General features: G+C 29.0%; 1 protein-coding gene across 1 annotated transcript; it reads right to left on the bottom strand.

Annotated features, from left to right (window-relative positions):
- Window positions 1-13,642: 13,642 nt before the first annotated feature.
- Window positions 13,643-14,041, bottom strand: LOC103311862 (innexin inx2-like). Its single transcript, XM_008191655.1, has one exon. The coding sequence runs from the start codon at window positions 14,039-14,041 to the stop codon at window positions 13,643-13,645; it is 399 nt and encodes a 132-aa protein (XP_008189877.1).
- Between the last annotated feature and the right edge of the window lie 12 nt (window positions 14,042-14,053).

Genomic DNA, 14,053 nt, shown 5'->3' with positions numbered 1-14,053 from the left:
TAAAACATAATTTTAAATCTGACTTGCGCTACATATCAATAGGATAGTATTTTTGTTTTAATTATTTAATTATGTTTTACTTTCATATTATCAAGTTTATCAAGAAAATTAATAGTTGTTTATTTGTATTTAAAAAGCAAACACAAATAACAAATTATATTCCATTTATCTAGTGGCCATGGTGATATTTATAAAAAAGTTCATTTTATAAAAAGGCATTTATAAGGCATTTTTTTTTTTTTGTTAAATAATATAAAGACTTTTATAAACCTACGAACATGTAATTTAATAAATAATCTGAAAACAATTAAATCGGTTGTAATACCTAAGTAACATTTTATGTAGTACATAATTTTAAGCAGTTCCTATTTGTAAAAATATATAGGTAGTTTTTAATTTAAAATTACATAACACTGAATTACAATTACAATTACAGTGCCATTTTTAACATAAAGTTTCAAATAACTATCTACATAATATATTATAATATACAAGAAAACGATGTCATTTACCATACTTTATTATGTCACTAATCGGAGAGTACATTAATCTATGATGAACTAAGGCGTGTACACTTCCGCTGACAATTGCAGACGGGTATTTCCACGGCACTACGTACCTATTTCATATTTTGTCCTTTTTAATTTTTAAATCAATGTTATTACTTATTAGTTATTACTTATCTCGATTAAAAATAAAATTATTTTATTTTATTTGTATACTCAATATTACACATTTCCTGTAAAATATTATTTGTACCTAGTTTTGACTTTGGTTTTTAAGTCCATTTTCAATTTTCAATTTACAAATTTAAAACCTTAAAAATACGCCCCCCAAAATTATACGCCCGGGGATAAATCCCCAACTTCCCCCCCCTAGATCCGGCCCTGAATGCAGTTACCTATTTACTTAATAGCGAGGTAACTTTGAAACCTTAGTAGATTACAGTAGGTAGGTGTATAATGGTTAATATACAGCAGAGTTAATATTAGCTTAATTATTCAATATTCGTATTTATTATTTATTATAATATAATTAATATATAATACATGTGGGCTGTGAATTTATATATAAGTACTTACCTACATTTTCATTTGCCTATTGCATAACTGTAATAGATATACTGAAAAGGTCAGAATAATATAAAGTATTACATAGGTAATTAGGTACCTATTATTTATTATTAATAATTTTGAATAATGTACAGCAATGAGGCAATGTAAGACAAAAATTATTTAACACATTTAAATACAATTTATGTTCAAACGATAAGTGGGTGTACCTATGGGTCAAGTACCAGCCTAATATTTACCTAATACAGTACCAATATAAATTATATACATATAATACATTTAGAAATAATATGTAGGTACTGGTTCCAGTTTGCTGCAGTTATATCGGACAATACGATGTCACCAATATAATATAATATAATATAGGTGTTGCATTGTTCCCTGCTGGCTCCTTTATATATTTCCTCTTGAGTCGATGCGGTAGGGAGTTAAAACGAAAAAAGTCAGGAATGTACTCTGTCTGTAAGATAAATAGGTAGGTACACTGCTGGGAAATACTAAAAGAGAAACCGTTCAACCATGTTTTGTCATTTTATTAACCTTATTTTCTATGGTGTGGTCGTCAATAATTTATCCCTCGGTCGGGTATGTACCTATAAGTAATGTTTATATATATAAATGCTTATATAATTTATGTATAATTTATTAGCAGTTGTCTGTGATATTTTATTCAGGTTCACAACGCATACCCAAAACTGTGGAAATATAGTGATGACACATCTTGGGTTTGTTAAACGTGCGTCAAAATTAAACCGGATTATCGTCATAATCCAGAGAGAGTTACACCTCTCGCGCCGGAAACAGTGCCTCCCTCAATAGTCAGGTAGGTGTAGGCTGTGGAGCCAGTGGCGTAGGATACATGCATTACAAATAAAATCACCGGAGTTACAGGTGAAAGAACAGTGTCCGAACGTCGCAAGCCATCCTATCTAAAAAATGTACAGACCTGCAGCGATGACGTTCGGTGCTGGTGGTCCCTCTCGGATGATTCCGATTGTTATCTGGATCCATCCCGATCACAACTCGTATTTTAATGGGACAAGTTAATGGGACATTGGATACAAAAAAAACGGAGACAGTTGAATAATATATTAGGGTGATGTGATTAGTAGGACTGGTATTTTTAAAATTTAACTGTGTTATCTAGAATATCATATTATACATACGTAAACAAAATAAATTAAAATCAATTAAAAACTAAAACACGCCTAGGTATATTCGTATTTTCGAAATTAAAAATAAAATATCTGTCATGCAATACGTTAATACATATTATACAAAAATAAATTCAGCTACCTATATAAATAAAAACCTAAACAGTAATAAAATTAATATAAAACATTTACCAAGACGTTTGTATTTTATCTATACAATTAATATATTATATATATTATGTATTATTATTTATTAATAATAATATATATTATTATTTTCAACTTATAATTTTCAGCTTTTTGAGCTTTTCAATTCCAAAATCGTGTGTTAAAATTTTCAAATAAAATGTTGGAGTGTAGGATATTACGCTGTTTTTTATTTTCAGGTTATTGGTGTAGGAGTTTACATTTGGCCGCTAGAATAGCACGCTGCATAAAGGGATCATATTATTATAATAATTTATAACGCTGAGCTGACAATCAGTTTAGGTAGCTGACGTCCGTTGGGCCGACCGCCGCGGGCGCGCCGCTGCCAACAGGATATTGAGCTGACGGACGTTGGACAGACAGAATGTAAATTCTAGTTTATTATATTTACATGTTGTCAGTATAAAACATTAAAAACAAAAAAGGAAAGTCACCACTCTGCTGTACTACGTCGTAGCGAATAGATCAGTGTAATGGATATTAGATGCATTGAATTGGAAATTCAATAATATTATTAATAAATCATTGCATACGAAAACGATTCTGAAAAGTAAATTTAGCTTACATAAAACCCAATTAAGAAAGTATGATAAAATGTTATAAAATGACATGTTTAGTTTATATATTGCCTATAATATTTACTCATTAGTTAATTGATTTGATAAAATATTATTATTGATATCTATAGACAGCTCAAAATGTATAAAATTTGAAAAATATTGTCTATCAGCGTGAGTGTTTATTTCATTTTGCTTTAAGCTGTTATTGCAAGCTCATTTTTATTTTTAAAATTATTCTTTTTGCATTTTTATATACAATGGAATGTACGTATGAAGGTAAATACCTACCATTAAAACACATTTATATACACATCTATTAATTAAGTTAAAAAATTGAAATTTTCAAAATTATGTTTTTTATGAAATAATATAAACTTCGTTAATAAATAGCTCAATAACTATAAAATTACAAAAAAATACATCTCTATGTTATATAATTTATAATGTATACAAGCTACATAATTGATTTTAATAAATTTTCCCTGCCTATATATCTGCCTATGTGCTCATTATAATCCCGTTTTCAGCAGGCTGTAGTAGCGGAGAAAAACTAAAAAAGTTTAATATTTCTTGTTAAAATTGTATTACTAAACATTATAATATTGTATATAATTATTTAAATAATATTCTAAAGAATAATATTAGAATGACAAAGCTAGGTAAATTTTTATAATACATAATTTTACGATTTAATAAGTTATTTAATATTGTATATTTGTATTAAATACGTATAAATAAGTCGAAGTCCTTAAGTGTACCAAAATTGCTATACGTGTAGGTACCGATCTCCTAACTAGTTAACATGGTAATTTATCTATTTAATAGTTAACACACAAAAGTAAAAACATATGGTAATTTATTACGAATAAAAACTACAATTTAATTTTATGTAAGCTAAATTTACTTTTCAGATAACTGTGTGACGGTCTGTCAGCCTATTATATTTTATAAATAATATATTGTTTTTAGGGTTCCGTACGGTAAGACGGGACCCTATTACTAAGGCTCCGCTGTCGTTCCATCTGTCACCAGGCTGTATCTCATGAACCATGAAAGTTAGAAAGTTGAAATTTTCACAGATTATGTATTTCTATTGCCGCTATAACAAAAAATACAAAAAAAACCCAGAATTTATAATATAAGCAGTGTTGCCAACATGTTTATAGCTTATGATGGTACGGAACCCTTCGTGCGCGAGTACGACTCGCACTTGGCCGGTTTTTAATTATTACATGAATTAAGCTTACAATTTATAATACCCATACTAATTACTAGGTAGGTATAAAGTAACAATTGAAATAGACAACAGCATAAAATGAACCTAAATGATTTAAATTGTCATTGACCATTGTATAATATATAATAATTATATAAATTGTAGGTTACGTAAAAAATTCAAATCTCCATGAAACATATTTTTGGATTACAACAAAACAACCAAAATCGTAAATATCAAAGTTAGTTAAAATTTCACGATGTTTACGAATTTTGTCATAGTCCTAACTTTAAAAGCCTATAAGAAATATTTTGACAATGCTGATGCTGGATGTATATTCGATTTTTTTTAATTGGTTAATTATAAACTTTACTTATGAGTTAGGACGAACATAGATACATAGATAACTGAACGAAAACTAATGTGTCTGATGTATAATGACATCAAAATGGCCAAACATTATCAGATATTCAAAATGATATTATATATATAAGATACGGGCAATACGGCTGAATGGCAACCGGTTTCCTAAACAACAGTGCCGCAAATATGGATAATATTATGAATATAAACGCCGTATTTTAAACAAAACTTACGGCAATCTTTCTAATCAAATTGTGCACAATGTTACCATGGTAACGGCGTTTTTGCTAAGCACCGATTATGTTTTATTACTATTGCGGCAATATTGTTTTCTTATAAACATAAAACTCTGGATAAATAATCAGAGTTACGGCATTTTTGTTTGGGAAAAACATGTAAAACTATAATATTAAACGTAATACAGTATCATCTCATTTTTTTTTCGATTTACAGCGTTTTTTCTTAGGACGTACTGTCCTAAGATGTAGGTACTGTTATTTCAGCACGTCGTATAATAATATAACGCGTTTTCAATGTGCACCTATAGTACCTAAGTAGTCACATATATTTTTTTTCTTTATTATCCGCCTCAGTAGACTGTAGCCATAACGAATCGCTTCAGAATTCGACCTTTCTATTTACCCGCCATATATTATATGGCTGTGTGAACATCGTATCCGGTCGAATATCTTCCTTTCCTTGTCGAATCTAAGGGTCATTCATGATTCGTTGTTCTTTTGTGCAGACACGTATACTGAACAAATGTTGAAGATTTCGTTACCTACCTACCTTCCTATTTCAGAATTATTATTCTTCGAACATGGGTATGAAATATTCAACACAACTGTGTTCGACTGTTGGAGTTTCTTTTGTTGGCTCAAAAATTCATTCTATTTCGCCGTTAGAATTTATTGTAGGACGACGAACTGAATAAATGACGTTTAAGAAAAAGAAATAAAATGTTTGGCCATAGCAAGGAGATCCTTCTAAATCAGTGGTTCCTAACTGGTGGTCCGTGGACTTATCTCAAATAGTCCGCAATCGCAAGGAATGTTTGTCAAGAGTCACGACAATCAATTTTATTATTTAAAAATAAAAGAATAAAAAAAATGAGTGAAATTATATTTGATAGCATGTATGGTTTAATGTACGTAATTTTGCCATTATACGTTAATCGTTAATGATTAATGGCTGGCAGCCTAATCTACGGAGTGATCGATAGCGATTTATATACGGTTTATGCATAGGTATTCGATTTATCTATATATTAAATACCAAAATTTAAATTTGTATCTCTGGGTGAAACGGGATTCATAGTAGAAATAACGGGATTAATAGTAGAAACGGTCATTTTTGGGCAAAACGCGCTACGCCCACTAAATTAATACCCTAATTAATATATAAATATAATTCGTTATTCCATAATATATGTTACATAATAACACTATTGCCAGTACAAAATTCACTAAAATAAATGTTAAAAAAAGCGGGTAAGTGGATGTCGCTACTTGCTCTGCTGTACGCAGTACATACAAGCGGATCACGGTAATGGATTGCATTAGTGTGATATAATATCATTGTACATATATAAATATATAGATTACTTAATACTTATATATAAATAAGAAAAACGATTTAGAGCGGAGACGGTTTTTCAGTCTGGATTTTAGATTGAGTGAAACGATGAATGTATTGGTTTTACAATGATGTGTGTTTTTTTTTTAAATTTTTGTGTCTGTCACCTTTTAGGACAGTAAAAATGTTTGGATTTTCTTCAACAGTATCTTTTATGAAAGGAAAGTGAATCTAATTAGTTCTTACAGGGGGGTCAAAAGTAAAAATTTTCCTGTAGTTTTCAAAAGTGCCGTGAAAAACAAAAGAAAAATTAAGGAAAAACGGGAATTTTTACGCAAAAAAAGTTTGGAAATTTAATGCATGGCTCTGATATATTGTTACAATAGCAGTTGAAAAATATTAAAAATACATAGGCACAATTTTTTTTTATAAGCATTTTAAAATATCAAATGTTGACAAAATTTATCAAATTTAAAATTGAAAAATTATTTTGTAGTTAAAAATGTATAAAATGTTCAACTTTTATAGCTAAGGATTGAAAATTTAAAACAAGGTTCCATGTAAATAGGTTATATATAAATTACTTTTTTCACAATAATATCATCAAATATACTTATAGTAATAAATAATAATATGAATATCATACGCTGACGAACCGTCTCCGCTCAGAATCGTTTTTCGTATACAATGATATGATATCATTGAATTCAAATTTAACACCATCCATTACAATGACCCACTTGTAACCTACCGTACAGCAGAGCGACACCCACTTGCCCACCTTTTTTATATTGTTTTTATAGCCTGTATAGTAAGTTGAATTAATACTACCTACCTATAATTTTTTATTCGTTACTATGGTGATAAACATAGTGTTGGAAATTAAAATCCCGTTTTTAGCGGTTTTTGTTACATGTCAGTGGTTTTTCCTGTGGCATTAAATAATTATTAGGAAATCGAAAATGACATCTTTAAAGAAGGTACCATCTTGATCCAATTTTCTAAAAGATAAGATACTATATTATGTTGAAATCGAAGCATTCGAAGCACTCCTTCTGGTAGAAATTGTGTATACAGGATAAAAATAATAAAATAAAATAAACACTATTGATACTATCAAGGTCGGTCAGGGGAATACCCGAAATATCCCACGCAATTATATGTAAGTAGATTGACTTTGTTTTTTAATTTTTCAAGGGTGATGATTTGATTTGATTTCACAAAAGTGGTACTAAAATCTTCACCAGACTGTCGGGTATAACCGTAAAAATTTTGGCGACGATACGTTGAACGGTGTGGATTTGTATGCGTTTCAAAAAATCGGGAGATGTTTTTATAGTATAGATAAATTTCGACCAATAAACAAAAATTATTCAAAATTAACAACTAAAACTATAACAATCATAACCAAAAGCAACCTCACAATAAACAAAAATATATTATTAATAATATGTTTATTTTTCTCCTGGACAGATACTATTGTATTTTTGACTTCCAGATTTCCTACTTTTCCGGTGGATTTTCCTAACATTTTCTTTCATAAGAACTTTATGCTGACAATTACGATCACAACAAATAAAGAATAAGCTGAATCGGTCAAGCCGTTTGGAGCCAACCCGTCACAAAGATTTCTATTCCGCTTTTATAGTATAGATTATATTTTATTATAGCCTGTAAGTTGAATTAATATTATAAACAGGCTGATCCCGTGCACTTCGTTTCCCGATAAATGTATCTACTCTATAGTCTAGGTATATGACTTAAACTTTGGTAAATTCCTTATTTAATATTCTGTATAGTGTATATGGTGTATATGGTGTTCAAAATTTATCTAAACTTTTCCGTTGCCCGAAATGAAAATTCTGATTCGCAGCAGTATATTAACAGGTAGGCAATCTACCTGTGGTAGATTGCGAACCCTGTGTTGTTTGTACGAAACTTTATTATTTAACTGTAAAGTATCAAAGTTATACTAAGTATGTCACTGAACTAAACGGCTGGACTAATTGTGAATGCCGAGTCTGTCGACCAATATTTTCTCCTTGTCCACGAAGACGTGGCATTGTTTTATATACGTAACCTATAATATTATGTATGTAAGTAAAGTATAATACTCTCAATATTTACCTAATTTTGATGCATATAATGTCAAAACAGTAAACACAGCGTACAAAAAAATTAAATGCTTTGAATGAATACACTGATTTCACGGCAACCAATAATTATTATTTTAATAGTTTTAAAACCTATGGCAACCATTTATAAACAAGAATTTCCACCGTAAATCTCTAAATCCCCGTCTAAGCACATACCCTGGTTGGACCTAGGGGGATGATTTGTGAATCTAAACAATCTAGGGCGTCACACAAACGCATACAAAAAAATTCATTCAAATCGGTCCGACCGTTTAGGTGGAGTTCAGTCACAACACACGTACAATAGAATTATATATTTAAAGATAACAACAAAATCGTTATTTTTATTTAATTCATTTCTATGTCGATAAACAAAGTGTTAAAATTAAAATCCTGTTTTTAGCAATTTTTTGTTATATTATGACGGTGGTTTTCCTGTGGCTTTAAATAACTATTGAGAAAATCGAATAATCACCTCTCTAAAGTACCATGATGATCCAATTTGCTAAAAGATAAGATACTATAATATGTTGAAATCTAAGCACTTCTTCTGGTAGAAATGTTGTATACAGGGTAAAAAAAATATAAAATATAAATTTTGTATTTTTGTTTTAAATCAAATGCAAGGGAATAACATACAATTTAATTTTCATACTATAAAAGTATTCAGAATACATCACAAAATACTTTTGGAAATAGTATTCTAAAAGTATTCGGAATACTACCCAAGACTGTAATCAGACCATACATTAATATGGATTGGACTAACGCAAAGTATATCATTTTCAGACTAGGAGTATCTAGGACGTTTCTTAATTCCTCGAAAATAAAAAAAACATTTCCTTATTCGATTTATTACCATTTCAACGTTTGGTTTCTATTTTGGGTGCTCATTGGTAGGAACGTATCACGCTTCCCTCATCACATAACACAACAGTCAACAAACTAGTTAACTTAATAATATAAGTAATAAAATGTTTTTAAAGCCGGCCAGAGTAGAGATATAGTTTAGGTCACCCATTTTGTAAGCTTATAGGCAGATAACCATTAGCCCGTTGTCTTCCTGAAGATAATTGCTTTTTAATTAGTGTCTGTGACTGTACTATCTTTATTTTTTACTTTCATATGGTTGCATATACTCAGAAACGATATGTAAAAACTAAAAACATATAAATCCGTACTGGTGGACTCTACCCACGATATAACAAATAAATCATTTTACATGAATGCACTATTTTTATTGTAAATTATAATAGTATTAAAATTGTGTTTGTAAATTTAAGTAATATTTACTTTTAATAGGTAATTTGTAATAATAATTGTTTATAAAAATAAAAACATTTGACTAGGTAATTTCTTTTTAATTTTTGTGCTCAACTTTTCCTTAAAATAATAGTAGGTAAGTATTGGCATTCGCTCAGCTATGGTACGCGCTTTGATGAATTTTTTTTGTAACAACTCAAACGAGGTAGGTATAACCATTGACGACAGTCTACAAATATTGAATTTGTAGAGTAATTATTATGGTGTACAATCTTATATAATGTTATTTTGATTTCATATTGTATATATTATATTATAGACTATAGTATTATTATCACAGACTAGTAGTTAGTACACTAGGTCAGTGGTCTTCGACCTTTTTGGACTCGCGACCCACTTTTTTAGGCCCACATTTTTCGCGACCCACGTAAGCTTAGTAGAAAAACAAAGCTAAAATTGCTTAATGCCTACCTATATTGTATACTAATACCTATTATAACTGAATAAACTGAATATACTCTGATTTGATATCCATTAGGTATATTATAGATTATATAAACTGCATTTTTATTTATTTCGCATCTATTAAACTTATTACATACATTATTATATACCTAGTGACTAGGTACCTAATATGATTTATGATCTGCGTATCGCATAAAATATATTTAAAACACCAATTTAGGTGATAACGCTTGCAAAATGATATGTAGGTATATTGCATACAATTAAAATATTAATCTATTATGATTGAAAAATGAAAATACTTAACAATTTTCAAAACTTTTCCATTATATCACGTAGACGTGTAGGCCGCCGCTCGACGGTTAGCTCGTTTGAGATAGACCATGCCCACCGATCAGATCTATCAGGGTTTTTTTTAGTGTGCAGTGAGACACATTTTGTGCAGTGAGAAAAGTAATTGTTACTTTATGCAATGCAAAAAAAGAATTTCAGGATGATATATTTTATTTAAATTATAAAACAATAATTTAGTAAACTTCAAAATAAAAAAATAAATGTTTTTATTGAAATTAAAAATTGTTTATGTTATTTATAATTATACTATTTTTTTTTTTAAAACAAAAAAAATATCCACCACCTTTAAGCACATGCTTGTGGTGGAGGTAGACAGTTATATAATATAATAATTAATATGAACAATTTAATTATAAATAAGAAAAGCGGACAAGAACTGAATAATCAATCTATACAATTAGAATAGGTACTTATAAACTAAATTTAAATAACAACAGTTAAATATAATCTGAAATCTTTCAAACATTAAAAATAACCAAATCTGAATTTCTTTTTCATTTCTATAGTTATACCTACAATTGTCTTCTGTATAGAATATGTCCCTTTTTATATTTACTGGCGTTGAGTTGTAGTTTTTGGACCTAGATAATCTATGAATTTTTGACCAAACACTTTTCTAAAATACTCCATTCTAACATCAAATGCCCTATTTTCTCTTTTAATAACCTTATTCATATTCAGAAAGGATTCAAAGTTTTAAATTATATATACAATATTTATTTTTTTATATACAGACTCAAATGGTAACACATCCAATATCTTAAAGTTTTCTTTAGTTAAACAAATTAAAGAATTTTTACTTAACCATATACCTACTAACAATTTTTCTTTGTAAAAGTTTTAGTGGTCTAGAGGCATTTTGATTCAGTCAAAATTATCATTTTTACTATTATTTCATATTTGATGTAAAAGTATATTACAAAAATTATAAAGAAATTAGGTACCTAGTCAATTGATTGTTTTTTTTTTTTTTATAAACAATTATTATTACAAATTACCCATTTCAAGTAAATATTATTTAGTAAGTATTATTACATATATTTACAAACAGAGTGGGAATAAGTTTGTGCAGTCAGAAAAAATCATAAAAAAAACCCTGGTCAATAGTTATGAATAATATTTACAATTTTTAATTTTAATGGAATCATATTTTTTTTAATTTGAGCCTAACGGAATATCTAATTTAATATAATTTAAATTTATTTTATATACCTAATTCTACATTTAAAAGGTAATAATTGGACAATATCAATATTGTTAATGTTATCATTTTTAAATATTGGTATCTAAATAGTATTAATAAAAATTGACTTTCAATATTTGTAAAGTTGTATATTAAAATACGTTAGTCATTAATTAATAAAAATCAATGTTTTTTTAGAAAACATTAAAATATAACTAATATGCACCTACTTTTTGTACTAAAGTCAAAAATATTATGCATCTAAATTTTAAAATTTTATTTTTTTTAGTGATATTCAAAGGCAAAGCCCTTTGGACAGAGAATTATATATTTTCAAACAATTAACAGTTAATAAATATCCTTACACAACATCATAACGTAACAAAAAATTTATCAGAAAATAAAGGGTCCATATTGGTAATATTTATTAACTGTTTTAACGGTTTGTTCTTAAGATAATTTAAATTTCACAACATTGGTATAATACTCTGTCTCAAAAGAGAACAATTACTTTTTGGGGTTTGTGAATGATGCGATTGGCACATCAAAAACCACATGGTCATGCTAACACCGGGTAATTGGTGGGAGAAGCGCATCACTGGCAAAAATCATTGATTGAAAACCACTGATTATTGTCTTTTGAGACAGAGTATAGTGTTATAGACTGTAGATTGGAACGTAGGAATGAGTATTAAACTGTAGAGCTTTTAAGTTAATTGTGAGAGTTAAGTTCAAAAGCTTAAAACATGTCAATTTTCTGCCAAAACTCCAGTCATAACCTCTTAGTTACAGAATTATTATTATTGTCAGGTAAATGAGTTATATTCAGTAAGGATCTAGCGAATATTAAAATAGCATGTTGAATACGTTTTTATTTAATACAATTAGCTGCTGTATAGGGATTCCATACCTCAGAGCCATATTCAAGGATAGGTCTCACTAATACACAATAAAGCATCTTGAAGATTTCTTCTAGCTTAAAATTCTTTGCCGGACTCATAAGTCATTATGAAGTCAACAACTTTCAAATATCTACAACTTACCAATAATATGTGATGTCTAGGCTTCAGACTATCATTAATATTAAAACCAGTGTTAATTATACATTCATCGCAGCATACAAAACCAAAACCAGATTGAACATTTATAAATTAAAAGTTAACATGCTCTAAAGTATGATATAACCTTATGGCTTACACTTGTCCAAGTTTAACCATTTTTAAACTCATTAATGTATAAAATAGATATTTCTAGCTCGGTCAGCTATAAATCTAGACCATATTATAGAAAAATATGCAATTCTTACAATTTTTTAGCCATAGTTATAACTTAACTAGGTCATACATTATTTTGATAAACTCTCGATACAAACAAATATTTAGTTGTGTCATAATTTTCTTGAAGAAATCAACATAAATAATTAAATAACTTGAAATTACATATGTGTCTAAGGAATATGACACATTAAGATTATAGTATAATACCCATGTGCACGCTTGAACGTTTCACAAATGTTTCGTCAAGATTTCCATGTTTGTTCCATTGGTTTTCTATTTTTTATTTAATTGTGCTTCTGTAGATTTTTTGTTAGACATGTCAGATACGAGTATCGTTAACTACAGGCACAGAGAACTCCAAAAAATTAATGCCGATGATTTGAAGATAATTTTGAGAATAAAAAAACTTAAGTCAAAAAGGAAAAACAATGGACTTCATTAACATTGGAAAATGAAAAAAAGAAAACATTTTTGTGGAGTGGCAATGTGAGGGCCTTTTGCCTTTTTTATGTACTCAATTCCAGATTTACTGCAAGATAAAGTATATGAAACGTATATGGTAGTACTATAGACAGCTACTATAGCTAAAGACTGTCTAATGAGACTTTCTCATTAAGCCAATCCTTTAAAATATATAGTGAAGTGCTTCATCACACAAAAATAAATTAGAGAAGCCCAATGCCTACTCCAATTTAGCAACGTTGGGGATAGCCTGACATTGTGACAGGTTAACAGGTATAACAGGTATTAAAAATTGTTTTTGTTTTATTTAGTAGGTGAATTTTAAATGGTTTTAGATTTATTGAATCAGGTACATTTATACATTATCTTTTCCCTCAAACTTCTTGGTCAGTTCTGATACAATCTCCCTGAAAACCATGGGGCTGATGTTTTGGGCCAATTGATTAAAGACAAACCAATCACCAAACCAAAACTTCTGAGTTAATGTATTCAATTTCTCATAAGAAAAAGAATCAGTTCTTGATCTCAATAATAATAAACGGAAATATGGTACCATGATGAGAAGTAGACGATACACAAAGTTTAATGCGCTGATTATGGCAATGAACCAGAACCAGAACCATAAGAATACGTACATTTTTTCGTTCACAATGTTTTGTGACAATACGCACATACCGTCAAATTTCTGTATAGACCCAGTTGGACCGTATTTTCGGAATGTACACTTAGTGATCTTAGGAAACACTCGAGACATTACATCCACGCG

The sequence above is a fragment of the Acyrthosiphon pisum genome, chromosome X, assembly GCF_005508785.2.
Source record: "Acyrthosiphon pisum isolate AL4f chromosome X, pea_aphid_22Mar2018_4r6ur, whole genome shotgun sequence".
NCBI lineage: Eukaryota > Metazoa > Arthropoda > Insecta > Hemiptera > Aphididae > Acyrthosiphon > Acyrthosiphon pisum.
The sequence above is the reverse complement of the archived record's forward strand: the minus strand, read 5'-3'. Positions and strand labels throughout refer to the sequence as shown.

Excerpts from the sequence above, each read along its gene's own strand:
- LOC103311862 (XM_008191655.1), bottom strand. The coding sequence starts at position 14,041 with ATGTCTCGAGTGTTTCCTAAGATCACTAAGTGTACATTCCGAAAATAC.